The sequence below is a fragment of the Myotis myotis genome, unplaced genomic scaffold (assembly GCF_014108235.1).
Source record: "Myotis myotis isolate mMyoMyo1 unplaced genomic scaffold, mMyoMyo1.p scaffold_m19_p_11, whole genome shotgun sequence".
Taxonomy (NCBI): Eukaryota; Metazoa; Chordata; class Mammalia; order Chiroptera; family Vespertilionidae; genus Myotis; species Myotis myotis.
In genome coordinates, this window is record NW_023416315.1 from 47,217,217 (window position 1) to 47,244,828 (window position 27,612).

General features: G+C 48.3%; 1 protein-coding gene across 4 annotated transcripts; it reads left to right on the forward strand.

Annotated features, from left to right (window-relative positions):
* ZNF746 (zinc finger protein 746) lies at positions 1-21,766 on the forward strand. Of its 4 annotated transcripts, none has more exons than XM_036328383.1 (7): positions 1-277; positions 3,196-3,495; positions 3,623-3,704; positions 4,649-4,762; positions 17,075-17,266; positions 17,765-17,890; positions 19,241-21,766. In XM_036328383.1, exons 1-7 carry the CDS (start codon positions 254-256, stop codon positions 20,296-20,298), a joined length of 1,896 nt encoding a protein of 631 aa, XP_036184276.1. In that variant the 5' UTR covers positions 1-253; the 3' UTR covers positions 20,299-21,766. The 4 variants fall into 4 exon arrangements, with proteins under 4 accessions (XP_036184276.1, XP_036184277.1, XP_036184274.1 ...); XM_036328384.1 differs by having other exon boundaries at positions 19,244-21,766; XM_036328381.1 differs by lacking the exon at positions 1-277 and adding an exon at positions 435-812.
* Positions 21,767-27,612: the final 5,846 nt, after the last annotated feature.

Here is a 27,612-nt window from a genome sequence, read left to right on the forward strand (position 1 = left end):
CGCGCTGCCTCCAGGAAGCCTCACGGGCCTGCGCCGGCTCCCAGGATGCAGTGTGGACCGGCCGGGCGCTGACGGCGGCGGCGCGTCTGCGGACGGAGCGGCGCGGGCCGGCCAGCGAGGAGCGCGCGCCGCGGACGGGGACGGCGGGCCGGGCGGGCGGGCAGGCAGCGCCTGCGGAGAGGCCGGAGCCGGCCTGCGTCGGGCCGCGCGGCGGCGGCGACTTCCTCCGGGCCGGGCCGGACAGCGCAGGGCCATGGCCGAGGCGGCCGCGGCTCCGGTAAGGGCGGCCCGCGCGCGCGGACTCGGGGCCGGGCCCAGCACACGGCGCCGCAGGCCCCGGGGAGGGGCTGCGGGGGCCGGGCCGGGCCGCCGGGCCTGGGGCTGCGGCGAGCGGGGCGCGGGGTCCGCCGGGGCCTACGGCGCCCGCCGGCTGGGCCCCCCATTCCGGGATGAGCCCGAGCGGGGTGGAACCGGCCGTCCCCGCCCCGGAGGCCGCCCCGCGCCGGTTCCTGAGCCCTCGGCGGCTTCCTGCCCCGGCCCCACCCGCGGGCCCCTGCGTCTGGGCGCCCCCACCCTCCCCGCATCTCCTTTCTCTGCCCACCGCCCTGCCCGGCGTTCCCTGCCCCCGTAGCTCCCCCCAGCGGCCCGGTGGCACCTGGGAGGTGTCCGAAGCGGCTTGGATTCCGCATTCACCCCGTGCCGAGTGCCCGGCTCGCTGGGGTCCGGGCGGAAGACAGCTGCCCCCGTGCGTAGAAACAGGCGCCGCACCAGCCGGGTTAGGCATGCCTCTGTCCGCACAGCAAGCCTGCAGGGTAGGTGCTCGCTCGCTCTGTCGTACGAAAGGAAAACCTGAGGCCTAGAGAAGTTAACTTGCCCAGGATCGCACAGCTAGGGAGGGCGTGCAAAGACAAGGTCGCTCTGTGTTCAGGAGCACGCTGCATGGGGCGCAGCAGGCAGGGGCGCAGGCAGGAGTAGTGCAGAACAGGTGAGTGTTCCCCGCAGTGAGGTAGACATGCTTGCGAGGCGGGGGAAGCAGAGGTCACGGGCTGCCCTTGCAGTCCGCACCCCTCCCGCCCTGAGCCTCTGTGATTTGAGCTGGGCTCGCAGGGAAGGCTAGGATTTCAGGCGGGGAGGACGGCTCCCGGCTCAGGGAGAGGCGGCCGTGCTCGCCTGTTCAAGGAACGTAGGGGTGTCCTTGCGCCTGAAAAAGATGGCTTTGGTCGGGAGGCTGCAGGAGAGAGGAGGCTGATGGAGAGTTGGAAGGGGTTCCAACGCCTGGACTTCCACCGCATGGGTGAGGAGCTGTTGAAGAATCTGGGGCTCTCTTACCATCAGCTCCTCTCAAGCACAGAGGTTTCGGCTTCCCTGGCAGGAGTCGGGACAGCCCCGTATTGTCCAGCCACCGTTTAATAAGGAGCTGGGCATGAGCAGAGAGTCGCCACCTCCCACCAGGTAGTGTGAAAGCCTTACACAGGGCCAGGTTACAGTGGTTAGAAAACGGGAGGGGGGGGGGCTCATTGTTTACAAAGTAGGAGTTTTCTCAGGCCCTTTCTGCAATGCAAAGATTGTCATGATGGCCGACAGGTGCGCTTGGAGGCTGGGTGAGTAGGACTTAAGTGGATGGGGAGCTTCTGGAGCAAACTCTTGGAGGCTGGGATCATGCTGGGGACAGGCAGGGGGTTGGGGGGGCAGAGGTGCTATCCCAGTGCAGACACTGCAGCCCCTGGAAGGCAGGAGTGCCACGAACATCCAGCTTTCTGCCTGTCCAGTTCCTCTGAGGCCCAGCCAGAGCTCTTCTTCAGGTCAGAGGTCATCTGGTCCAGCCTCCCTGCAAACAGCCAGATCCTCTGGCCCCTGCTCAAACTCTCCTGTCACTGTTTTCTGAGGTATCCACCCATGTTCTAGTGCTCAGTGACTTTCCCTACGTGCATCCACACTGGTTCCTAGTAGTCACTTCTTTATTTTGCAAATAGTCACTTACCATTTGTTTAGGAGTCATTTCCAGAATGTTGTAAGGTACTGTGGGTCCTCAGGCAACGGGCCGCCAGGAAGAGGCATGAATAGTGAATAGTGAGGACCGTCCCCCCCCCCCCCCCACACACACACACTCTGACATGTGGGTGAGTCAGGTGGTCCAACCCCCACCCAAGGCAAAATCTGCCCTTTCCTCAGTGTCCCCAACTGCCAGTCAATCAAGCCACTGTGTGAACTTTCCAGAGACAGGAAAGTCAGCTGCATGGGGAGGCTCCACGTCTGTGGGATGTTGCTGCACATGCCAAAGTCAAACCTAATGGCATTGTCTTACCTTCCCCTCCAATCTGTAAGGTGTGTCACAGCCTGGAGCAGCTACAAGAATGTCTGAGACACACACAGAAAAGAATGTCTAAGACCATAATTCTCCTCTTGGGAGGAGCAGTAGGAATAGTGACAGAAAAAGTCAGACTCTCGAGGGGCCTCCGGGACTCGTGTTATAGCAAAAAGCCTAACTTGGCTGGTGGAGATTTGCAATAATGATGATTTTTAAATTGGGGTGGGGGGGGGTGGTAACTGGGTAGGGAACCAAATCAGATTGTCCTGTGGGGAGAGGAATTAACCATTAGGTTTTTATGTTTATTAAAAAGAGACACAAGCTGCTTTTTAAAAAGCAGTTGAGCAGCACTCTTGTTTGTGCCGTTTCAGTGAAGCAGCTGAGTTGTTTTTTTGCTAGGTCATCATCAGTAGAGGTTCTTGTGTGATAATGATGGGAAGTGCTGGCTGGCCTCTAGTAAACCTGCAGTTTACCATTTCTCCACTAAAACACCCAGTAGTGCTCAGTCATCATTTGTTTAGCAGAATTGCACTGGGCGCCTGCCGCAGGCCATGCGCCATGCTGTTAAAAGGGCCTGGCCTGTGCAGCCTTCAGAGGTCATACAGGAGGGTGCAGGAGATAACCATAGGGCAGTGAATGCCACCGTAGGGGTGTGCATGGCGTGCTGCAGAGGCCTGGGGGGACGGCAGCCACCCAGGCTTGGGTGATGTGTAAGACACCCAGAGGAGGTGATCGTTAGACTGAAACCTGGCATGTGGCCCAGGGCATCCCCACTTTTCATATATGGGTTCCCACCCCTACTCCAGCTCCCCCACACCTAAGACAGCTGGGCTCACAGAACATGGCTGGTGGAATGATCAATGCTGGTCTCTCTTTGTTTCTGGAAGATTTCTCCCTGGACAATGGCAGCTACCATTCAGGCAATGGAGAGGAAGATCGAATCGCAGGCTGCCCGCTTGCTCTCCCTAGAAGGTCGAACAGGGATGGCCGAGAAGAAGCTGGCCGACTGTGAGAAGACGACCTTGGAATTCGGGAACCAGCTGGAGGGCAAGTGGGCCGTGCTGGGGACCCTGCTGCAGGAGTACGGGCTGCTGCAGAGGCGGCTGGAGAACATGGAGAACCTGCTGAGGAACAGGAACTTCTGGGTCCTGCGGCTGCCCCCGGGCAGCAAGGGAGAGGCCCCCAAGGTAAGCTGGGCACCTGGGGTGGGGCAGCCCCCGGGGCTGTGCCTATAAACGTGGATGGTGTGCATGACACCTGTGCTTCCAGATGCCCATGACTTTTGATGACATGGCTGTCTATTTCTCCGAGCAGGAGTGGGGCAAGCTGGACGAATGGCAAAAGGAACTGTACAAGCACGTGAGGAGGGGCAACTACGAGACACTGGTCTCCCTGGGTAAGGCCTGATAGTCGTTTCTCTGTTCAGTGCTATTTGAGGAGTCCTCAGATCTCTCTTTTCATGCTGGTGGGTTTTATCACAAGGATATATAAATTACCAGAAACTTTGACCATGCAAAGAGTTATCTCTTCATCCTAAAGATGAGCGCTGGGTGACTGAGTTGTAAGTCCCTTCCACCTGGCGAAATTCACAGGATACCAGTCCGAGGTGGGGTGGCCCCTCACCTAACCAGGGGTGGAGCACGGCTGTTTCCATTCCCCTGCTGAGGCTTAGAGAAGGCGCCTACCACTGACTCCAGGAGCTAATCCACCCACATCTGAGAAAGGCCTTCTCTTTTAGCTTTCTCTTACTGAGAGATGTGGCCTTGACTGTGACGCTCCTCTGGGCCAATGGAGAATGTGAGCAGACCATGCTTCTTGCAGCCAGTGCTGTCTTCATGCTCGAGACTTTGCTCCCCCAGACCCTGGGGCTGTTGCCACTCTCCTCATGGGATACCCCAGAAGGGCTGGGCTCTTTCTTCCTGGGCTCACTTCCTCTCGGGGTGTTTCTGTGACTCCAGACCTGGAGGCAGTGAGCATCCTTAGTGAGGCTGGAGCAGGTGAAGGTGTGGTGTTATATTTCAGTTTGCAGAAGTGTGTCGCTTCTTAATGTAGAGACTATACCAGAGTTTCTTCACCTTGGCACTGCGGCATTTGGGGCCAGATGATTCTGTGTGGTGGGGTAGCAGCATCCCGACCTCCTCACAAGGTGCACCTCTCCTCTAGCCCTCAGGCCTGACAACCAAAAATGTCTCCCTGGGGATAGAATTGCTTGTGGTTGAGAACACTGCCCTGTGTCAATCAGGAAATTTAGTGTCTTGGCCATTCTGGGTTTCCCAGGCTGCTATCCCCAGCTCTGAATGGAACCACGTGGCAAAAGCTAACCTTTATGTCTTTCCTCAGACTACGCCATCTCCAAGCCCGAGGTCCTCTCCCAGACTGAGCCAGGGAAGGAGCCGTGTGGCTGGCGCCGCACAGCCCCCAAGGTTCCAGATGTTCCTGTGGACCCAAGTCCAGGTGAGGAGCTGGGCGGGGGCCAGGGAGACACCGGGAATCTGATGGAAACAGAGGAGTAAAGGTCCAGAGAGGGCATCACCTTCTAGGTTTTGTTTTGTAGTTGAGCTATGACCTATATACCCTATTCAGCTAACACTCGGGAATACGTCTGAGCGTGGAAACAGATGGCAAACCCAGACTTTTAGGAAAGAAATAGAACCAGTAACACTGAACTGGTGAAAGTGAAGGAAGGACATTGATAGGGAAGGTAGGCGTCTATTAAAGACAACATTGAGTTTCATGAAGAGTCAGCCTCTCCTCCATCCCAGAACCACATCTCATTGAAGTTCATTAGTTGTCTCAGAACATTAACTCATTAGCCACATATTAACCACACGTTTGCTATGATTTAGAACCAGATTGATTTAAGGAGAATCTGAATACCAGGTATCGCTGTCTCAGATTTTCCTGGAGCCAGTCAGCACCTTTGAAAGTTAAGGAAAGGACGGGTGGATGTGTGAGTCAAGCCACATGACTGAAGTAAGCCTGGCGGGGCTGTGGGGTAAATGACAGTCTGTCCCTTGACCAGGGAGACCCTCCTCCTCCTCGTCTGTCCCCCCATGCCTGGGCTTCCCTTTCTTCCCTTCACCTGTGTTGCTGAAGAGTCTTACTGTGTGTGATTTGTGGTGACTGAAATGTGTCTGCTGTGTTTGCCATTTCACCGCGACTACACTTTCACTTTTCCAAGGGCAGATGGTGTACAGAACCAGCCACACCGTCAGTGGTCAGAGCATTCACCTGTTTAGGTGCCGAGGACAGAATGACAAAGGGTTATGACACAGGATCTTGCAGTTTCTTACTCTGGGTGGGAGGTTCACAGTGGGCTTGTTTTATTACATTTATAACATGAATGGTTTCTATACCATTGTTAATAAGAGTGAAAGGGGACCTGAAAATTGGGCAGCTGCTGGTAAGACCCCCACATGCCCTGCCTACACACCGAGAATTGTGTATCGCCTTAATCCCCACCGCCCCTGTCCAAGACCGGACCCCACTCATCTCCTCTGGGCTTGGTGCAGCCCCTGTCAGACCTCCTCCCCAACTTCTCTCCAGCTCTAACTGCCATGCTTTGTGGAACTCAGGTCTCAGCAAGACCTCCAACCCTCAGGCTCTCCTGGGTGTCCCTGCCCCACCGTCCTTGCTCAGATGAGACCTGGGTCCCTGGGGGCCCGGTGTCCTCTGCAGCTTCCCCTTTCCCACATCCCTCCACCCCCGGCCTGGCAGGGGCTGCTCTGTGCCAGGCTCCCCCCTCCCTTGAATTACATGCTTTCCGTCTCTCCACCGCCTTCCGCAGACCTCCCTCACTTATCTCTGCTCCTGCCTTCGCTCTTGGCGATGGCAGTCCCACGAGGGTGGTCCTTTGAGCACCTGGCCTCTCTGTTCCTTAGCTCCCCACTCTGCACTCCCTCTCTGCCACCCACCCCGTGGTCATTCCCCTGACCGTTGGCGACATCAGTGTACCTCTCCCATCGCCTCGATCTCAGCATGCCCTCCCTGTCCTCCAGCTCCCGAGAGCCTTTGGGCCTGCTGCCTTTGCCCACCTGGCCACATTTCCCTCTTCACCCAGCCTGGGTTCCGGGCCCATCATCATCATTCCCTTCCACACACCCTCAGCTCCCTCGCCCCTTTTATTCCTTGTAGTCCTCTAGCAAAACCATAATCCTGGTTTAACCTGTCTGCTGTTCTGCACTAGCTCCCCAGCTGCTGCATGTGGCTGGAGAAAGCCCCACGTGCTCGCCATTTCTCACCTGGGATTCAGAGCGCAGTCGGCGTGTCTCCTCAGTCCATTCATTCAGTAGTCCAGAGGTTGGCCAGCTGTGACCCACAGGCCAAATCGCCACCTTTCTGTTTAGAATAGTTTTTATATGAAAATACATTATTTATTTATTTATTTTTATTATTATTATTTTTTTTAATATATTTTATTGATTTTTTACAGAGAGGAAGGGAGAGAGATAGAGAGTCAGAAACATCGATGAGAGAGAAACAACAATCAGCTGCCTCCTGCACACCCCCCACTGGGGATATGCCCACAACTAAGGTACATGCCCTTGACCGGAATCGAACCCGGGACCCTTCAGTCCACAGGCTGATGCTCTATCCACTGAGCCAAACCGGTTTCAGCGAAAATACATTATTTAATTGAAAAACAAAGCAAAACACACTTACAGTCCTCACCACCCCATCTGCGCATCTGCCAGCATCTGTGCCCAGTTCTCTCTTGGCTCCTGTGACTTATGACAGACTGACAACCCTGTGGTCAGAGACCCTCCTCCACTGGGCACTCATTTTTATCCAGGCCACCTTCTCAAGGACTGCGGCTCAGCACTTCTTACCTGTCTCCCTCATCCCCGCCAGCATCTACCCCTGCTCATTCCCCGAAGCCTCTGCCCCATACTCCCTGCTGCCTCCACCCTGTCTTCCCACTATCCAGCCCCTTCACCTACTCCTGTCAAGGCCACCAGGACCTCCATGGTGCTAACAGCCCATCACCCTACCTGCCCTGTTGGTGACATTTGCCATTATTGATCCCTCACTTCCTAGATGCACTTTGCCTGACAGGACATCCTGCCCCCCCTGGTGTTTCCCCCCAAGTCACTCACCACTTTTCCTTTGCTGTGTCCTGTTGCTCTTTCTGACCTAACCGTCTTTCTTGCTGTTCCCCCAGTGCTCTAGGTACCGATCTCCGAGACTTTGCACCTGCTGTGTCCTCTGCCAGGACGGCTCTTCATATGTTTTCCTGCTCAATTCATTCCCTCCTGGTCTCTGCTTAAATGTGACTTTCCCTAATCACCCTACTTGAAGGTGCAGCCCACTCCCCGCCTGGGAGTTCCAGCCTCCCTTTCCTGCTTTGTTTCATGACAGATACCATCATCTGTTGTTATGTTTTATATCTATAGATTATTAAGTGTATTTCATATTTATTTATGGATTTATGTAGTGTCTCTCTCTCCCCCCCCCCCCCCCATTAGAATGTAAACTTCAAGAAGATAAGAACTTTGATCTGTTTTGCTCATATAATCATCTGGGCATCTAGAATACTGCCTGGCACAGAGTAGGAATTCAGTAAATACGTGTTGACTGTATGTTATGTTTCATAATTTAAAGTGTGTGTGTGTAAAAAACCATTTCTGATACAATTTAAATTCCTTTTTAGATCTCAGTCTTATTTGTCCCCGGGTAAATATCATATCTTTTCCACCCACATTTTAAAACGTCTATTATGTACATATGTAGGCATAAATAATCTATAATATATGTTTTTCTGTGTTTTGAAAAATTACATAAATATATATTTATCACTTAATATTCTTTTTATTTTTATTGCTTAAAGTATTACAAAGGTTATTACATATGTGTCCTTTTTTTTTCCCCCGCCCTTGACAATCCCCTGGCCTCCCCTACCCCCCAGTGTCTTATGTCCATTGGTTATGCTTATATGCATGCATACAAGTCCTTCAGTTGATCTCTTACCCCCCTCTCTCCTGCCCCCCAACCCTCCCCGGCCTTCCCTCTGCAGTTTGACAATCTGTTTGAGGCAGCTCTGCCTCTGTATCTATTATTGTTCAAAAGTTTATAATGGTCTTTATTATCCATGAATGAGTGAGATCATGTGGTATTTTTCCTTCATTGACTGGCTTATTTCACTTAGCATAATGCTCTCCAGTTCCATCCATGCCGTTGCAAATGGTAAGAGTTCCTTCTTTTTTACAGCAGCATAGTATTCCATCGGTCATTCAATATTCTGTATTTCAGATTTATCCCTCTTGATGCATATAGATGTTCATCATTTTCACAGAAGCTTCATATTCCAAAAGCAACTGTATTATAGTTTATCCTCTGTCCCTCCATTGAGCTCTCTCTGATTTTTCTCTTATATGCGGTGTTGCAGTGAACATTCTAGAACATGCCTCTTTATGTCCACAAGCTGATGTCTCCATAGGGACTAGACCGAGTGGTGGAACCCTGCATCACAGGGCGTGCTGGTCTGCACCTCTGCTGGGCTCCTGGGCTCCGGGCTCTCCCGCGGGCACACGAGCTTGCACTACTGCCCAGCACTTAGGAAGGATCTGTTTTCTTAAATCTGTCCCCACTTTTCAGTTAGATTTTTGTCAATTGGATGCGGTTGAAATCATACCTTGTTTTAATTTGCATTTGAAGTTGAGCATCCTTTTCATAGGTTTATTTGGTTTCTTCTCCAGGGAAATGTCTCTTTCTGTTTTTCTACTGTTGTTTTCTTTTTCTTACTGATTCAGGACTTCTTTCTGTGGGTTCTCCACATGAACCCTTTCTTTGCCTTGCAGATACCTTCTCCCAGTCTGTGGCAGGTCTTTTCACTGTATAGTTCGCATGTAGATGTTTTCATTTGGGGTAGAGTCAGCATATCAGTCTTTTCCTTTATGATCCCTGCTTTTCTGTCTTAAGATACCCTTCCCTGCCCTAACCGGTTTGGCTCAGTGGATAGAGCGTCGGCCTGCAGACTGAAGGGTTCTGGGTTCAGTTCCAGTCAAGGGCACACACCCAGGTTGTAGGCTCGATCCCCAGTGTGGGGTGTGTAGGAGGCAGCCTATCAATGATTCTCTCATCATTGATGTTTCTATCACTCTCCCCCTCTCCCTTCCTCTCTGAAATCAGTAAAAATATATATTTGTTAAAAGATACCCTTCCCTGCCTCTCCCCAGCTCAGAAATACAGCCTTCATTATTTCTTATTAAACTTTTAAAGTTTTGGTTTTTTCACATTTAATTCTTTCATCCATCTAGAATTAATATTTGTGTAGATTGCAAGGGAAAACTTTAAAAATTTCCCACATGAGGACGTATGATTTTCCCACAAAGTTTGCTGAACATTGACTTTTCTGTGATGATTTGTGATACCAGTCCCATGGGGAGCCAGGTTTCCATGTGGGCAGATGCAGTTTCTGGGCTCTGTCTGATGTTTCTTGGTCTCTGCCATCTCTGCACCCACACGGACTGTTGGAGCTTCCTAGGAAGCCAGATTCTAGGAGACCAAGCCTTTCTTACTCCTTTTCAGAACTTTTCACAGCTATTCTTGGACCTTTATTCTATGAGTTTCAGAAGCTTTATGGCAAGTTCTCAGAAAATCCTATTGAAATTTTGATAGGAATTGCACTTTATAATTTTGTTTCTGGAGAATTACCCTCATTCCAACGCTGAGTCCCTCTATCCATAGAAAGACTAATCTCCTGAAGGCTTCTATGTGCTTGAACAAATTTTTATAGTTTTCTCCCGAGAGTTATTATTTGTATTCTGAATGGGATTTTATTTTTTTATTTTTTTAAAAATATATTTTATTGATTTTTTACAGAGAGTAAGGGAGAGGGATAGAGTTAGAAACATCGATCAGCTGCCTCCTGCACACCCCTCTACTGGGGATGTGCCCACAACCAAGGTACATGCCCTTGACTGGAATCGAACCTGGGGCCCTTGCGTCCGCAGGCCGACGCTCTATCCACTGAGCCAAACCAGTCAGGGCAGCGGGTTTTTATTTTTAATCCTCACTCAAGGATATGTTCTATTGATTTTAGAGAGGAAGGAAGGGAGAGAGAGAAACATCTATGTAAGAGAAACATGGATCGGTTGCCTCTTGACGTCCCCCAACCAGGGACTGAGCCTGCAACCCAGGCATGTGCCCTGATCAGGAATTGAATTCACAACCCGTCAGAGCACAGGACAATGCTCCAAACAGCTGAGCCACACTGGCCAAACTATGTTCTGAACGGGATTTTTAAGTCAATAATATGTTTTAAGTAGTTATTACAGGTGAACAGCCATGCTCTGTGTTTAATAAAAGAGAAATTTTGCTCAACTCTCTTTTTAGATATAATGACTTGCCTGTTTAGATTCTCTTAGGTTTTTTATGTGGACCCTTCACAGATAACACTTTTTAAATGTCTGTCACTTTATTTTTTTGCTTAGCAGTCAGGCTAAGACTTTGTTGAATAGAGGTGATGCTAGCTAGCATCCTTGTCTGTGGATGCTTCTAGAGTTTCAGCAGTAAGGATGATTTTTTCATCCTTAGACTTGAAGATTCTCTTAGCTTAAACAAGTTTTCTTCCCTGCTAGTTAAAGTTTTTTTTTTGGTGGGAATTTTTTTAAAATATATTTTTACTGATTTCGGAGAGAAAGGGAGAGGGAGAGAGAGATAGAAACATCAATGATGAGAGAGAATCACTGATCGGCTGCTCCTGCACACCCCACACTGGGGATCAAGCCCCCAACCCAGGCATATGCGCTGACTGGGGATCGAACCGTGACCTCCTGGTTCATAGGTCAACGCTCAATCACTGAGCCATGCCAGCCAGGCACTAAAGTTTTTATTGTAAACAAGTGTTATATTGGCTCAGCTGTTTTTTAAAATATATTTACTGTGTATTTTATATAACAAACAAAATCACATACCGAACAAATTCAGATAAAGATTAGAGCAAGACAGTAAAACCCCATAACACCCTGCATGAGAAATAGATCACCACCAGACCCTTCCAAGACCCCATTGTCCCTCTCTGGTTCCAGGCCCCTCCCTTCCTCTTACAGATACAGATACACACACACACACACACACACACACACACACAAAATTCAGAACAAACCTGATAGGTCTCTTGCTTTTCTTTCTTTTTTTTTTTTTTTTTTGCTGGTTTTTATTTTTATTTATTTTTTTTAATTAAATCTTTATTGTTCAGATTATCACATTTGTTCCTCTTTTTTCCCCCCCATAACTCCCCTCCTCCCAGTTCCCGCCCCACCCTCCGCCCTCACTCCCCACCCACTGTCCTCATCCATAGGTGCACGATTTTTGTCCAGTCTCTTCCCGCATCTCCCACACCCCTTTCCCCCCCAAGAATAGTCAGTCCATTCCCTTTCTATGTCCCTGATTCTATTATAATCACCAGTTCATTCTGTTCATCAGATTATTTATTCACTTGATTCTTAGATTCACTTGTTGATAGATGCATATTTGTTGTTCATAATTTGTATCTTTACCTTTTTCTTCCTCTTCCTCTTCTTAAAGGATACCTTTCAGCATTTCATATAATCCTGGTTTGGTGGTGATGAACTCCTTTAGCTTTTCCTTATCTGTGAAGCTCTTTATCTGACCTTCAGTTCTGAATGATAGCTTTGCTGGATAAAGTAATCTTGGTTGTAGGTTCTTGGTATTCATCACTTTGAATATTTCTTGCCACTCCCTTCTGGCCTGGAAGGTTTCTGTTGAGAAATCAGCTGACAGTCGTATGGGTATTCCCTTGTAGGTAACTGAGTTTCTTTCTCTTGCTGTTTTTAAGATTCTCTCTTTATCTTTTGCTCTTGGCATTTTAATTATGATGTGTCTTGGTGTGGTCCTCTTTGGATTCCTTTTGTTTGGGGTTCTCCGCGCTTCTTGGACCTGTAAGTCCATTTCTTTCACCAGGTGGGGGAAGTTTTCTGTCATTATTTCTTCAAATAGGTTTTCAATATCTTGCTCTCTCTCATCTTCTGGCACCCCTATAATTCTGATGTTGGTACGCTTGAAGCTGTCCCAGAGGCTCCTTACACTATCCTCGCATTTTTGGATTCTTTTTTCATTTTGCTTTTCCGGTTGGGTGTTTTTTGCTTCCTCGCATTTCAAATCATTGACTTGATTCTTGCGCTCCTCTGGTCTGCTGTCGGGAGTCTGTATAATATTCGTTATTTCAGTCCGTGTATGCTTAATTTCTAGTTGGTTCCCCAATATAAGATCGAGGGTCTCATTAGTTTTCTTGTAGATCTCATTAAGTTTATCGGCGGCTTCTAAACAGTTCTTGAGAGACCTTAAAAGTGTGGTTCTGAACTCTATATCTTCCATTGACAATTTTGTCCTGTTTCTTTGTCTCTGCATTTTGTTATGCTTCCTTGGTGCACCCCCTAGTGGTCTTTGTTCACAGTCTTATAGTTAAACCTTGATTGTTGTAGCTAATACCAGGGAGGGTTTGACCTCCAGGCCATGTGGCTATGAGAATCAGCTGTGTCAGCAGTGAGAGAACTTCTGTCCTCTAGGGAGGTGCTAATCTAGCCTTTGCCTGAGGCTATCCGGCAAATGCCTCTGTGCAGGGCTTGGGCAGGGTGGGTCACACAGGATCAACAGGGTGGGCCGGAGAGAGCAGTTATGGCGGCTCTCAGTCCTGTCCCCAGGGGCTCTGCCTCTCTGAGTCCCAGCACCCGCTGCAAACCTCGGAGAGAAAGCTGCACTCGCTCTGACCGAAGCCAGACAGTCCCGCTTCTCCCGTTTGAGTCTGGGTCCCTAAAGACTCGCCTGTATCTGGAGCTCAGAGTCTGCGACTCCCTCCCGGTTGAAAACGCCAACCGCGCCCTCCGCTGCCAGCCCGCTCCGCGCACGCCGCACCTCAGAATTTGACTTCAGCACTGCGCCTCCTCTGAGTGTCCGTATGCGTTTCTCTTTCCTCCTAGTTGTAGGACTTCCACTCAGCCAGCGTTCCTGTGGTTCTGGGTGATGTCCGTTCCGTCTTTAGTTTCACTTTTGAAGTAGTTGTTCAAAGCAGCAAACTCTGGCGTTAACCTATGCCGCCATCTTGGTTCTCCCTTTCTTTACATTTTTATTTCTTATGTATATATTTCTGAATAACATTTAATTTGCCTGATTTTGAACTATATAGGAATAAGGTCATATATATTCTTCTTTAACTTGCTTTCCTCCTTTGACATGTTTTTGAGAGTCATCGTGTTTGTGTGGCACAGCTGTAGGTCATTCACTGTCACAGCTTTCGCCACGTTATCCCTTCCTATTCTGTGGATGTAACTCAGTGCATTTATTCCTTCTGCTGTTGATGGTGTTTGTATTGTTTCTCTTTTGCTTTTAAGAAAAATGCTGTTGTGAAAATTCTTATGCATGTGTAAAAGTTTCTCTAGGTGTAGACCTAGGAGTGGAAGTGCCGGGTCGTAGGAAACATGCATGTTCGACTTTTCCAGGTACTGTCGGAGAGCTCTCTGAGTTGGTAGGACCAGTCAGTGCACAGCCGTGGGCCTGGTGGGCCCTGCTGCACCTCACCCTCATCAGCCCTGGAAATGCCTTAGATTTCAATTTCTGCCCACCCGGTGGGAGTGAAAACGGTTAAAATTTGTAGTTTAAAACATGTAGTTTTTCCTGATTAATGAGATTGAATGTTGTATACTGTTTATGGGCCACTTCTCCTTCCTTTTCTATGAAATACCTGTTTGCCTTTTGTCCATCTTTCTTTTCCGTTGTCTTCTCTTTCTTAGATTTGTAAGAGTTCTTTACATATTCTGAATATTAATCTTTTTGTCAGGTATGTGTATTAATGATGTCTTTATGGTATATTGAACAGATGCTTTTAATATACTTGGATTTACTAGTCTTTATCTTTATGGTTTCTTCTTCTTATGTCATAAAAATTAAGAAAATTTCCCCTACCTCGAGGTTGTAGTATACCATCTCATGTTTTCTACTAAAAGTTTTGCCTTTCCTGTTCAAGTTCTGAATCCATCTGGAATGGGTTCCTGTGGCAGTACGGGGTCGGGACCCCAGTTCTTTCTCATGAGCGCTTTGGGTCTTCTTTCCCTGTGCTCTTTCAGGTAAACTTTCAAATTATCTTATCAAGTTCCATGAAAATCCAGATGGGATTGTGGTTGGAGTTGCATTCATTCTATTAATCATTTTGGGTAGAATTGGCCCCTTCACTGAGGCGTGTTACCTGTGAATATTTTAAATCCCTCCATATAACTCATCTGTAATACCTCCATGAAGTTTTGTGATTTTTCTCCAAAAAAAGTCTTGAACATTTCTTTGTTAGATAGAGTCCTAGGTTCCTTTTTTTTTTTTTTTTTTTAAATCACTATTGTCATGGGTACCTTCTTTAACTTGCATTTTCTGTTTGTTGTTCATATGGACTGGGGGCTTGGGGCAGGAACATCCCTTTTCCAGTACATTTTCTTGTGTAGCTGGGGCTGTTATGTAACACCCCCCTCTCTGCCTCATTAGGCACCCCACCAGAGGTCCCACCAGGGACCTATATGGTTAGAGAGTTTGGGAGCAAGGGTTGGGCAGCTGGCCGCCCCAGGGGACAGGTGGTCTCTGCTGCTCTGCTGGGGACAACCTCTCTGACCAAGTGGTCTGGCAGGCGGCTTCCTGATTCCAGGGTCAGTATAAGAACCCCTCTCGCCCACAGATAAAAGCTGCATCCTCAATTATCAGTGAGAAAAATGGTGTACCCTCACCTGCCCTCTCTCTTGTTTTACATCTCTGTTAAAATCCACGACAGAGGAGGGGGATAGAAGAGGGTAAAGGGGGGATAAATGGTGATGGAAGGAGACTTGACTTGGGTTGGTGAACCTACAATACTATATACACATGATGTGTTACAGAAGTGTACAACTGAAACCTGTATAATTTTACCAACCAATGTCATCCCAATAAATTCAATAAAAAAGGGAAAAAAATGACCCATAACAGAAAGATAAATGGTCATTGATGGGCCCCCTTAAAACCCTAGTAGTGTACAAAAATCCATTTTCTTTCATTTATTGATATTTCTGTCTAGGAAGCTTGATAAAATTTTCATTAATGCTAATAAGTTTTCTAATTGATGATTCTCAAATAATCTGAAGGGATAATCATATCATTTATGAGTCAGGAGAATTTTTTGTTTCTTTTAAAATATGGTTTATTTTTCTCATTTTCTTTTTTTAAAATATATTTTTATTGATTTCAGAGAGGAAGGGAGAGGGAGAGAGAGATAGAAACATCAATGATGAGAAAGAATCATTGATTGATTGCCTCCTGCACTGGGGATTGAGCCCACAACCTGGGCATGTGCCCTGAGCGGGAATCTAACTGTGACCTCCTGGTTCATAGGTCAGTGCTCAACCCCTGAGCCACGTGGGCTGGGCTCCTTGGTACCTTTTAAGATTTTGTCTTTACTGTTATTCCATTTTACAGAACATTGTCGAGGCTAATATTTTTTAATTCCTACTTAAGAATTGGTGTGTCCCTTCAAACTGTGGGCTCGTTGCCTTCAATTTGGGAACATTCACAATCATTATTTCTTTATATATTCCTCTTTACTCATTTCTCTATTCTCTCCTTGGATTTCCCAGCGTGTGTGGGAACTTCTCATTCTCTTCTCCATGTCTCTTATTTCTCTCTCTTTTTTTCTCTCTCAATGGAGTGCTGTGGATTATTTTCCCAGATCTGTCTTACAACTCACCAGTCTTCTCTCTAGTTATGTTCAGTCTATTTTTAAGCCATCCATTGTGTTTTTCATTATGTTGTCATTTCTAGAATGTCAAATATATTTAGTTCTTTTTCAAATCTACCTTTTAAAAAATGGTTTGCTTTTCTTGCCTTAGAGATTCTGTTCCTTCCTTTATTTCTTTGAATATTTTAGATATACTATACTGTATCTTTCAGCTTATTCTTCTTTCTGTAGTTCTTGGAAGTGAATTCTGCAGTAACTGTCATGCCATTTGGCTCCTCTTCTGGTTTGTAAGTTTAGTTTTTTATGAAGGACCCCTGTGGGGCAGGTTTGCATTTACCTGTTTTGGGCCTCCTGGGTTGCCATGGTTCTCAGTCAATCTTTGTGTGAATTTCTCAGGTTAGGGTCCCTACATCGTATGGGTAGTATGAATTCAGTGTGGGCATGGGATTCTGATTTCTTATGTGTGGCTTACCACCCATGGTCCTGGACAAGAGGGCAGCTTCCTTAGAGGCCCCTCAGATGGAGCTTTCCTGGTCCCTGTCTCACAGCTGGGACAGAGCCTGTAGCTCCTGGCTTCATGCAGGCAGCTCATCTCTGCTCTTGCCTCACTTGAACATCAAAGCCCCAGCCCTTAAGGCTTGCATCCTGTCCCAGCAATTTCCTGGGTCACTTAGCTCCCACTCAACTCTTGATTTCACTTTGTGTTTGTCCTTATTCTCATCCCCAGGATCTTTTTCTTTATGCTCACTTAAATACCTGTGTGTGTTTGAAAGCAGGACTTCCGCAGAGCGGCTAAGTCTTTCCCATGTACCAGTGGTCTAGCCCTGAGAATGTGTTGGTGTGTTCCTCACCCTTTCCCACCCGCCCCATGTGCTCAGTGCCATGTGCTCAATGCCATGCTTTGCTTGGGAGCCCTTGCAGGCCCTGTTTGCCCTTCTTTCCCTTCCTACCAGGCTCTCATGCTGTGTGACTCTTGACAGGTCCATTTCCTTGCCTGGCTGTGTGTCCACCTCAGGGCCAGGGAGCCCTGAGGCTGTGCTCACACACTCTCCCTTTCTTAGGCTCGGGAGCCCCGGTTCCTGCTCCTGACCTCTTAATGCAGATCAAGCAGGAGGGCGAGCTCCAGCTCCAGGAGCAGCAGGCTCTGGGGGTAGAAGCGTGGGCAGCTGGACAGCCAGATATCGGGGAGGAGCCATGGGGCCTCAGCCAGCTGGATTCCGGAGCAGGAGACGTCTCTACAGATGCTGCTTCTGGTGAGTGGCTCAAACTGGGAGCAGATACCAGGAACGAGAGGCAGAGCCCAGGGCAGGCCTTGGGGTAAGGAGTTCCTGGGAGCCACATTATGGGAACTATGGGCTTTCAAACATCTGGCCTGACTAGCGCAGAAGTTTCCTCACTTTAAGACAGGACCTGCACTAAAGGACACCTTGGGCACCTCTGGGTTTGGTGAAGCTCTTGCCCTGGTTTTTCTCTGCCTCATTCCATCAGCTGCACTTTTCTTGCCCCCAGCATTGGGCATTTAAGGCACCCGTTGCCTTATATTAAGGAGGGGCTATATGAAATAAGTCAGTGACCTCGGAGCCTCCTGGTGCCTCCAAGAGGGGAGCAAAAGAAACCTGGGTTCAGGAGCAGTGGGTGGTTCTGCTCATGCAGCGTGCCCGGGTGGGTCTCAGGGTCTCTTTCTATCCTGTGGGGTTTTTTTCCTGCTGCTTCTGTTCTCTAACCCACAGGCTCTGATCTCTTCATTGCAGGCGTCCACTCCAACTTCTCAACCACTATCCCACCTACTTCCTGGCAGGCAGATCTCCCTCCCCACCACCCCTCCTCCGCATGTTCAGACGGGACCCTGAAGCTCAACACGGCGGCCTCCACAGAAGGTACAGGTGGCAGAGAGAGGGTGGGAAAGACTCACAGCTGCCCTGCAGGCTGCCTAGGCCCCGGCTGCCTCCTCATTGATGAGCTGCCCTGCCCTGTCAGCCAGCAGGTATTAGGTATCTAGGATGTTAGGCCTCAATGGTCTGTCTTTCATCTCTGTCGAGATTCTTAGGCTTGGACAGCCTTCCTTGAGCATGTCCATATTTCCAGCCGTTCTTTTCTCATGTTAACCAGTCAGTGCTCATAAGCCAGTCCCTTGAGAGAATGCACCTCCTGCCCAGGCTCAGAACCTGCCTCCTCTTCCTCTCTGGCAAAGAAAAACAAACCAAGCCAGAAGCACTTCTTAGATATCAGCACTACCAAATATAAGTGTCCAAAGGCCAGAATTGGGAAGAAAACTTCCAAATTTATGTATTTTTCTATTTATTTCTATTTTGTAGGCCTGTTATCTGTTACTTTATATTTTAGCACTCCAAAAATGTGCTAAAAGCCTAGATCCCTGATACAAAATTTCAGGAAATGAATTTCAAATACATTTACATAATCACATTTTTACTGTTTACTAATATTTTTATTATTAGCTAGCTGGCCACATTTATTGGATGCTTGCTGCATGCCAAATCGCATGCAAGGTGTCTTCAGGCATGTTATCTGGTAACTCTCATACAGCCCTGTGACCAGGGTTCACAGATGTGCTATTGGTTAAGAAATTACCCTGCAGTCCTGGCCAGGTGGCTCAGTTGGTTGGAGCATCATCTGATACACCACCAATATTTTTTTAAAAGGTTGTGGGCTCGATTGCCAATAAGGGTACATACCTAGGTTGTGGGTTCGATCCTTAGTCGGGGCAGGTATGGAGGGCAGTGGGTCAATGTTTCTCTCACCTTGATGTTTCTCTCTGTAAATCAGCACAAACATATCCTTAGGTGAGGACTTTTAAAAATCATCCTGCAGCCCACAGCTGGTCTGTGGGAAGCGGCAGAGCCACCTCAGATGATCCCCAACCTGGTGCCTTTCCCTCCGGTGCATTGCCACCGGCGGTCAGAGTTCCTTCCTCGAGATAAATTCTCGATTAGCCTTAACAGCCAAAGTAGAAATGGAATCCCGTAAGCAGATGCGATGGTTTTACTTGCAATGAAGGCACTAGTACAGGGATGTCCTCACATGGGGTTTGAAGCAGCCTCATGACCATCTGGGGGCGCTCTGCTGAGCTGGATCCTGTGGCTTGGAAACCAGGGCTCCGTAGGCTGGGAGGGGCGGAGGAGCTACTGAATCTCCAGATGAAAGTATCAGATAATTGCTCTAAGCCCAGGAGGGGACAGAATGATATCTGGTCTTTCTGTCTTTCTCAGCAGATGTAAAAATTGTGATAAAAACTGAAGTCCAGGAAGAGGAGGTGGTGGCCACACCAGTGCACCCTACTGACCTAGAGGCCCACGGGACCCTATTTGGACCAGGCCAAGCCACAAGGTTTTTCCCTAGTCCTGTCCAGGAAGGCGCCTGGGAGAGCCAGGGCAGCTCCTTCCCCAGCCAGGACCCTGTGCTCGGGCTCAGAGAGCCCGCCCGGCCTGAACGGGACCTGGGAGACCCCAGCCCCGCCGTGGCCCAGGACGAGACCCCACCAGGGGACTGGCTCCTTGGGGGAGTCCGGTGGGGCTGGAATTTCAGGTGTAAACCTCCGGTGGGGCTGAACCCGAGGACTGGGCCTGAGGGGCTGCCCTATTCCTCCTCTGACAACGGAGAGGCTGTGCTGGACCCAGGCCAGGCCCCGAGATCCTTCAGTGACCCCTGTAAATACCCTGGCCGGACCAAAGGCTTTGGCCACAAGCCTGGCCTGAAGAAGCACCCTGCCGCATCTCCCGGGGGACGGCCCTTCACCTGCGCCACGTGTGGGAAGAGCTTCCAGCTACAGGTGAGCCTGAGCGCACACCAGCGCAGCTGCGGGCAGCTGCCCGATGGGGCGGCTGGGGCGGCAGGGGCTGCACGCGATGGAAGCGCCCTGCGGTGCGGGGAGTGCGGGCGCTGCTTCACGCGGCCAGCCCACCTGATCCGGCACCGCATGCTGCACACGGGTGAGCGGCCCTTCCCCTGCACGGAGTGCGAGAAGCGCTTCACCGAGCGCTCCAAGCTCATCGACCACTACCGAACCCACACGGGTGTGCGGCCCTTCACCTGCACCGTCTGCGGCAAGAGCTTCATCCGCAAGGACCACCTCCGTAAGCACCAGCGCAACCACACGGCGGGCGCCAAGGGCCCGGCCCGGGGCCAGCCGCTGCCTCCCCTCCCGGCCGCTCCCCCGGACCCCTTCAAGAGCCCTGCCTCCAAAGGACCCTTAGCCTCCACAGACCTTGTGACTGACTGGACTTGTGGCCTGAGTGTCCTGGGACCCACCGAGGGCGGGGACCTGTGAGGCACCCCAGGATGGCCAGAGTTGTCTCGGCCTTCTGACCCTTGAGGGCCATGAGTGTAAAAAGTCCCGTTTCCAGATGTCCTCGGGGTGGCGGCCAGCGCAGAGGTGGGAGTGGAGACTGGGAGACCAAATCCCCAAGTTGCTGAACTGATCACTGGAAGAAGAGAAACTGTCAAACAAATACAGCGTCCACCTCTGAACAAAGTAGAGCTCTGACTGTGAAACAGCACCATAGAATTTTAAGTAACTTAATTACAAAACTCTTTTTTAATTCTTGAAGAAGCTGAAAAATAGTCGTAGTGCCAGTTTAAACTTTCTAGCATATTTTTGGTTTCCGGAGCGTGTTCATGTGGGCTATGTCCTTACCAAGTCTGACGTGAAGGTCGGCGGGGTTGGGGACACAGTGAGGAGGGACACGGACCAGACCTCCCCTGGCCCCACTGACTCCTAGGGAAGAGATGGTCTTAGCAAAAAGCCCTGGGGAATTGAGACCCTGCTCTGCCCAGGCCTGGGCTGGGCTCCAAGCCTTCTGGGACCTGAGACCAGCTGGGTGCTGTGGAACTACAGCCTCATCTCAGCAGGGAGAAGGACTCATCCCCAGAGCAGCCAGCTTGCCTCTCCACCTGATAAGAACCCCCAACAGTGCTGGCCCTACTGTGTGTTTCCCTGTTAGGGGCCACTGGCCATCCCTATCAGACTCCTGGGCTGACAACCCACCTGGAGCTGCTTTTCCACTCTAGCAAAATGCTTCTGTGTCCTTTGTGTAGTGTTTTTTCATTGTCAAAATTCTTTCACATCATATCTCATTTGTTACTGTGACTTTGTGAAACACGCAAGGCAAGTCTTGTTAGAGTTGAGAAATAAATTAACTCAAAGGGGATATATCCCACTAAGCCTTGCACCATGGAGGCGAGTGGGGGGGCAGCAGTTGGGAAAAGCCTCAGGTTAGACATGGCTTATCTTCCAGAAGTTCAGTTTGGGGAAGGAAAACTGTTTTTGCCCTCTCAGAAGATTTGTCCCACATGTGCATGAGCAAAATCGTCAAGCCTCAGGCCTTAGCTGAGCCCGCCCCCCCCCCGCCCGCCCCCCCCCCCCCCCCGTGTGTGTGTGCACACCCAGCAAGGTCTGAGAGGCTGGGTATGGATGATGCTCCTCTGCTGACATCCTAACGGTGGAATTGGACATCGGCCCAGGTTTCTTCATTCTACCACAGTGCTGTCCCCAAGTAATCATTCCTGTTTTTTTGAAGCCGCCTCTGGATCCCTTATCCCCCCCCCAGAGGAGAGACCAGGGCGGCTATTCACTTGGCTCCCCCATGTGTACTTTTGTTAGGCAATAGACTAGTTAAGAAAATTGTTTCTCTGTACTGTATATTTTGTACCTGTTTACACCTCTAATTGATATAACTGATATTTTGAAAAACATGAAGAGGAAATGCCCTGTTAAAATAAAACCTAACCAGCACTGAGGTGGTTTGGTGGGTTTCATTCTTAGATCTGCGTCTCTGGTGCTGATGCCTCTAAACATGGCCCCCCAAGGCTGTGTGGTCAGCTCCCCAGGCACTTGGTCACCTTGGACCCAGGGAAGTGACAGTGCCTAAGACAGCCGTGGGCACACTACGGCCCTCGGGCCGGATCCGGCCCATTTGAAATGAATAAAACTAAAAAAAAAAAGGCCATACCCTTTTATGTAATGATGTTTACTTTGAATTTATATTAGTTCACACAAACACTCCATCCATGCTTTTGTTCCGGCCCTCCGGTCCAGTTTAAGAACCCATTGTGGCCCTCGAGTCAAAAAGTTTGCCCACCCCTGGCCTAAGAGCTATGAATGGAAGATTCTGGAGACATTTGGAGGGGTTTATGTAATTCAGTCTTAGGTAATTTGATATGACGCACATGAGGACAGGAAGGTCAGGAGAAAAAGTGCAGAACATCAAAGCAAAGCTGATGCTGGATGTTTTCTCTCTGCATCTTCTGGCTCAGCCAAGGCGAGGAAAGGATGGGCAATGCCTGTAGTTGTGTCTTAGAGTCAAGTCTGCCCCATGGCATTAGACCCAGGCTGACATGCATATTCCCACCAACCAGAGGTAACAGTTGTTATCTCATGTTTTCATCTCTACCACCAGCCCCCTTCCAAGTTCTCATGCCTTCTCTCCCTCTTGCCCATGTTCTCTGCATGCAGGAAGCTTCATGCAGAACCCCCAACCATTTAGTGGTTCACTAGATGGATGACTTGGAAGCATCTGGCCCGGCTGCACTCTTCAAGACAATATGGGAGGAGAGGGTTTAGGTGAGGGAGGGTGCGGAGCTGAGTTACAGACATCCAAAAGAGGGTTCCCAATCAGTAGTTAGGGAGACCACCAGTGGCAGGGACCCAACACTGTTTTCAGACTCCTGGCAACTCTCGCTCTGAACCCATTGCTCTGAAGCATTCTGTTAAGGCCATAGCACAGCGATCCCTTCCTGTGTTAATCTTATGTTGCTACTGTGACAAATTAACACAGACTTTGTGGCTAAAGCCAACACAGATTTACCTGACAGCTCTGGAGGTCAGAGGCCAAAATGAATCTCATGGAGTTAAAATCAAGATGTCAGCTGGGCTGCTTCCGCTGAGAGTCCAGAGGAGAATCTCTCCTTCCCCCTTTGAATTTGCAGAGGCGCTTACATTTTAGCACAGGCAGGACAACTCTTTCATCTCACCCTCTAGGTGAACTGAATTGCCTGCCCTTCCCTGAGCGCCATGTTGTTCCATGTGTCTACACTGTTTGGTGTTCCTGCTGCATACAGTGTCGCCCTTCCCCTCACCCCCAGCCATCTGGTATATTTCTTACCCTCAGGTCTTGGCTTAGTTTCCCCCAGCTGTGCCCAGTCTCTGCAGGTAGAACTGACGCCTCCCACGTTTCTCTAGGACCCTTGCTCAGATTCCTGTTAGCTTGTTAGACTCTCCCTGACTTTGTATATAACATCTTCCTGGAAATGTGTATAAAGGTATATGTATAAAATGAGACAACAGACTCACAGACACAGGAAGGCTTTATTCCCTGACAGCTATAGAAAGAAGTTCCTGATTTGGTATAATTGTCAAACTCCTTTAAAACCCTGAGTATTGTACAATGTATACATGATTCCTTAAAAATATTAAAAGCATAATTTAGACAATAAATATATGCAATTTCTGTCTTTAAAAAATAAGTAAAAAATGGGTGTTCTCCCACCAGGGAGCACACCCATGCCATTCCCTTCCCCCTATCCTCCCTCCCCTTGGCACGTGTCCCCTAACCTCTAAGGCAGCGGTCACCAACCTTTCAGACCTCACAGACCACCGGTTGGCGACCACTGCTCTAAGGGACCTTATGAGACTTGCAACCAGGGGAGCAATGGGCAGCAGCAGCTCATCCCAGGCTAATCCTCTGAACCTGTCTCCAAGTCCCCCTTTTCCCCCTTTTCTCTGACTTCCCAGTGAGCTAAGGCAGCCCAGCATAGGCTCTCCTATTACTTCTTCTATGCCCTTCTGTGTTTCACTGCCCTAGTATGTTTTTGCTGTGGTCAATAAATTCTTGCTTTTCTACAAAAAAAGTCAAAAAAATGTACATATCATGGATTGTATATCCTGAACACACTCCTGATATAAACATCTAGAAGTTCCAAATGGGATATAACATAATATTAAATATAAAGATAAAATAGAAAGTAATACATGAAAATCCAAGTGTGCCAGAAATGACAAAACTAAACACCCACTGTAAGCATTTGAGGAGCTGCTGTACCTACCTGCTGTGGGGTAAGGAGTTGGAACTGACACCTCCAAATAAAGTCCCTTGAAGGCTTTGCCTTCAGAAAATACATAGTTTAGTAAAAATGCATCCCAATACCAAAAGATGTATCCTCAGGAACTAGATGTTGAGACAAAAGTACAAGAGGTTTATTGGGGAACTAGAAACCCAGTGCACAAAATTTGTGTACGGGTAGGGTCCCTAGGTGGGGCCGGTGATCAGGGCCAATATGTGGGTCGACTGGTGACACCCACCTTGGTGGCGGCCTGGCACCGCCCGCTCATCGGCCCTGGCAGGGGGGCAGCTCCTGCATTGAGCATCTGCCCCCTGGTGGTCAGTGCGCAATATAGTGATTGGTCATTCCGCCATTCGGTTGATTTGCATATTAGGGTTTATTATATAGGATAATGACTATGAAAGGTAAAAGGGGGAAGCGGGGTTTTGCATGAAAGGTCTCAGAACAGGATATATATCCAACATCTGTGAAAGGAAAGGAGAGGAAGCAGGTTCAGGCAGCAGGAACAGAACATGAGCAGCTCTGACAAAGTTTTAACCAACCGAACACAGGGTTCTAGAGCAAATATTGCCTGGTAGAGGAGTCTTGTGCTGGACAGAAATGACCAGGCCCTATGAACATACCCACTGAGGACTGGGGCTGCCCAAGAAAACTGTGACCTTGCTTTAAAAGCCAAGGCATTTCTCTGGTTGGGATGGCTCCGCAGCCAATCAATGTTTCTCACATCGGTGATGTTTCTCTCTCTCACCTCCTTCTCTCTAAAAAATCAATGAAAATATTTTTTTAAAAAGCCAAAGCATTTCCTGACGGAAATAACTGGAACAGTCAGCTGAATCACTCCTTGCAGCTGAATGATAAGTTCTTCAATAGAGATCTGAGTGGCATAACTCCATAGCTGGGCTCTGGGTGATGGTAGTAGATGGGGCAGTATCTTTCTTGAAAATCTAAAACCACAGCTATTGCCTCATGGAGTTTGGGATTCAAATTTACATCCCACAGGGCTGATAAATTGACATAAGAACTGGAATTGGGCCAATGCTAGCACTTGAGGTTTCTGGCTGAAGGGAACTCAGAAACAGGAGGAACTACCGCACAATCCAGACCACAAAACTGGCTCAATATAAGCTCACAATTAAAATGTTAAACCCACAAGGAAACGGTCCACCATTAGTGAGAACACAACAAACAGCAGGATCAAAAAACCAGGAAGTTGAGTCTCGCCTGCATGGCTCAGTGGTTGAGCATCAACCTATGAATCAGGTCACAGTTCAATTCCAAGGTTGCTGGCTCCATCCCCAGTGGGGGGGCATGAAGAAGGCAGCTGATCAATGATTCTTTCTCATCATTGATGTTTCTGTCTCCTTCTCCCTTCTCTAAAAATATATTTTAAAAAAACACAAGAAGTTGAATTTATATAAATATCATCCAAAATAGAACATAAACATGATTAGTTTCATAAGATATAAAACTAACAGGGCAGAAAGTGGAAGAAGCATGGAAAGGCATTGTAAATACAAATCACCAAACCTTAAGAAAAATCAAGTTACTATTATAAAGAAAAATTTGGAAGCAGAATTTCTAAAAATAAAACACATAGTCAATGAAATTTTAAAAAACTCAATGGGTTGGATCAGGGGTCCTCAAACTACGGCCCGCGGGCCACATGCAAATACAAATTTTGTATTGGTTCCCGTTTTGTTTTTTTACTTCAAAATAAGATATGTGCAGTGTGCATAGAAATTTGTTCATAGTTTTTTTTAAAACTATAGTCCGGCCCTCCAACGGTCTGAGGGACAGTGAACTGGCCCCCTGTTTAAAAAGTTTGAGGACCCCTGGGTTGGATAAACAGCAGACCTAGACACAGCTGAAAAGAATTAGTCAAATGAAAGATAGATGATGAAAGTACACACAGAATGAAAGACACAGAGAGAAAATGATGGATGGAAACACGTTAAGAGCAGAGCCTACAAACATCTACCATACATCTCATCAGATTTTCTCATCTACACTGCTGGTGGAAATGAAAAATGGCAGCCACTTTAGAATTCTGGCAGTTCCTCTAATGATTAAAAATAGAGTGGCCATACAATCCAGCAATCCTATATAGTAAAAGCCTATACATCTGTACAATGGAATACTACACCGCTACAAAAAAGAAGGAACTTTTACCATTTGCAACAGCATGGATGGAACTGGAGAGCATTATGCTAAGCGAAATTAGCCAGTCGGAGAAAGATAAATATCACATGATCTCACTCATATGTGGGATATAATGACCAACATAATTTAATGAACAAAAATAGATCCAGAGACAAATGGCAGGGGAGGTAGGGAGGGCTAGAGAACAACCAAAGGACTTGTATGCATATATATTAGCATATCCAATGGACACAGACACTGGGGCAGTGGGGGCTTGCCTGGGGTGGGAATGGCTGTGGGGTGGGGGGAGGTAAATCAGGGAAAAAGGAGACATGTGTAAAACTTTAGACAATAAAAAAATAAAGAACTGATCACATTTATACTGAAAAAATAAATAAATAAAAGCCTAACATGCTAAGTGTCCAGTTGTCGAGTTGGCCATTCAACCAATCAAAGCATAACATGCTAATGATACACTAAGGCCGCTCAACCACTCGCTATGATGTGCACTGACCACCAAGGGGCAAACGCTCTGACCAGTAGGTTAGCCTGCTGCTGGGGTCTGGCTGATAGGGACTGAGAGAGACAGGCTGGATATGTCCTGGAGCCCTCCTGCAGTCCCTCCCCGGCTGGCCAACCTCCCATGTCCCTCCCAGCCCTGATTGTGCACCAGTGGGGTCCTTTGGCCTGGCCTACGCCCTCCTGCAATCGGGCTGAGGGACCAACCCCCAAGTGCATGGATTTCGTGCACTGGGCCTCTAGTTTCACTATGAAAGATTTGAAAGCAGGTATGCAAATAAATATAAGTACATGACTGTTCATAGCAGTACTAGTCACAATAGACAAAAGGTTGAGACAACCCAAATGTCCATCAACTAACTAATGGATAAATAAAATGTGGTATAGCCATATGATGGAATATTATTTGACCATAAAATATGATTGAACAACTAATACATGCTACAACATGGATGGACCTAGAAACTATTATGCTAAATGAAAGAAGCTAGGCACAAAGATCACATGATATATGACGCCATTCATACAAACGTCCACACATTGACAGAAACAGAAAGTATATTAGTGGTTGCATAGGGCTGGTGGTGGAGGAGAATATTAGGAGTAGGGATAACTAAAACATATAGGGGTGTGTTTTTTTGGGGTAATAAGAGTTCTAAAATGGACTGTGCTAATGGTTGCACATATCAGTGAATAAAAACCATTGAATTGTACATTTTATCTTTTAAAAATATATATATTTTATTGATTTTTCACAGAGAGGAAAGGAGAGGGATAGAGAGTTAGAAACATTGATGAGAGAGAAACATCGACAGCTGCCTCCTGCACACCCCCTACTGGGGATATGCCCGCAACCAAGGTACAT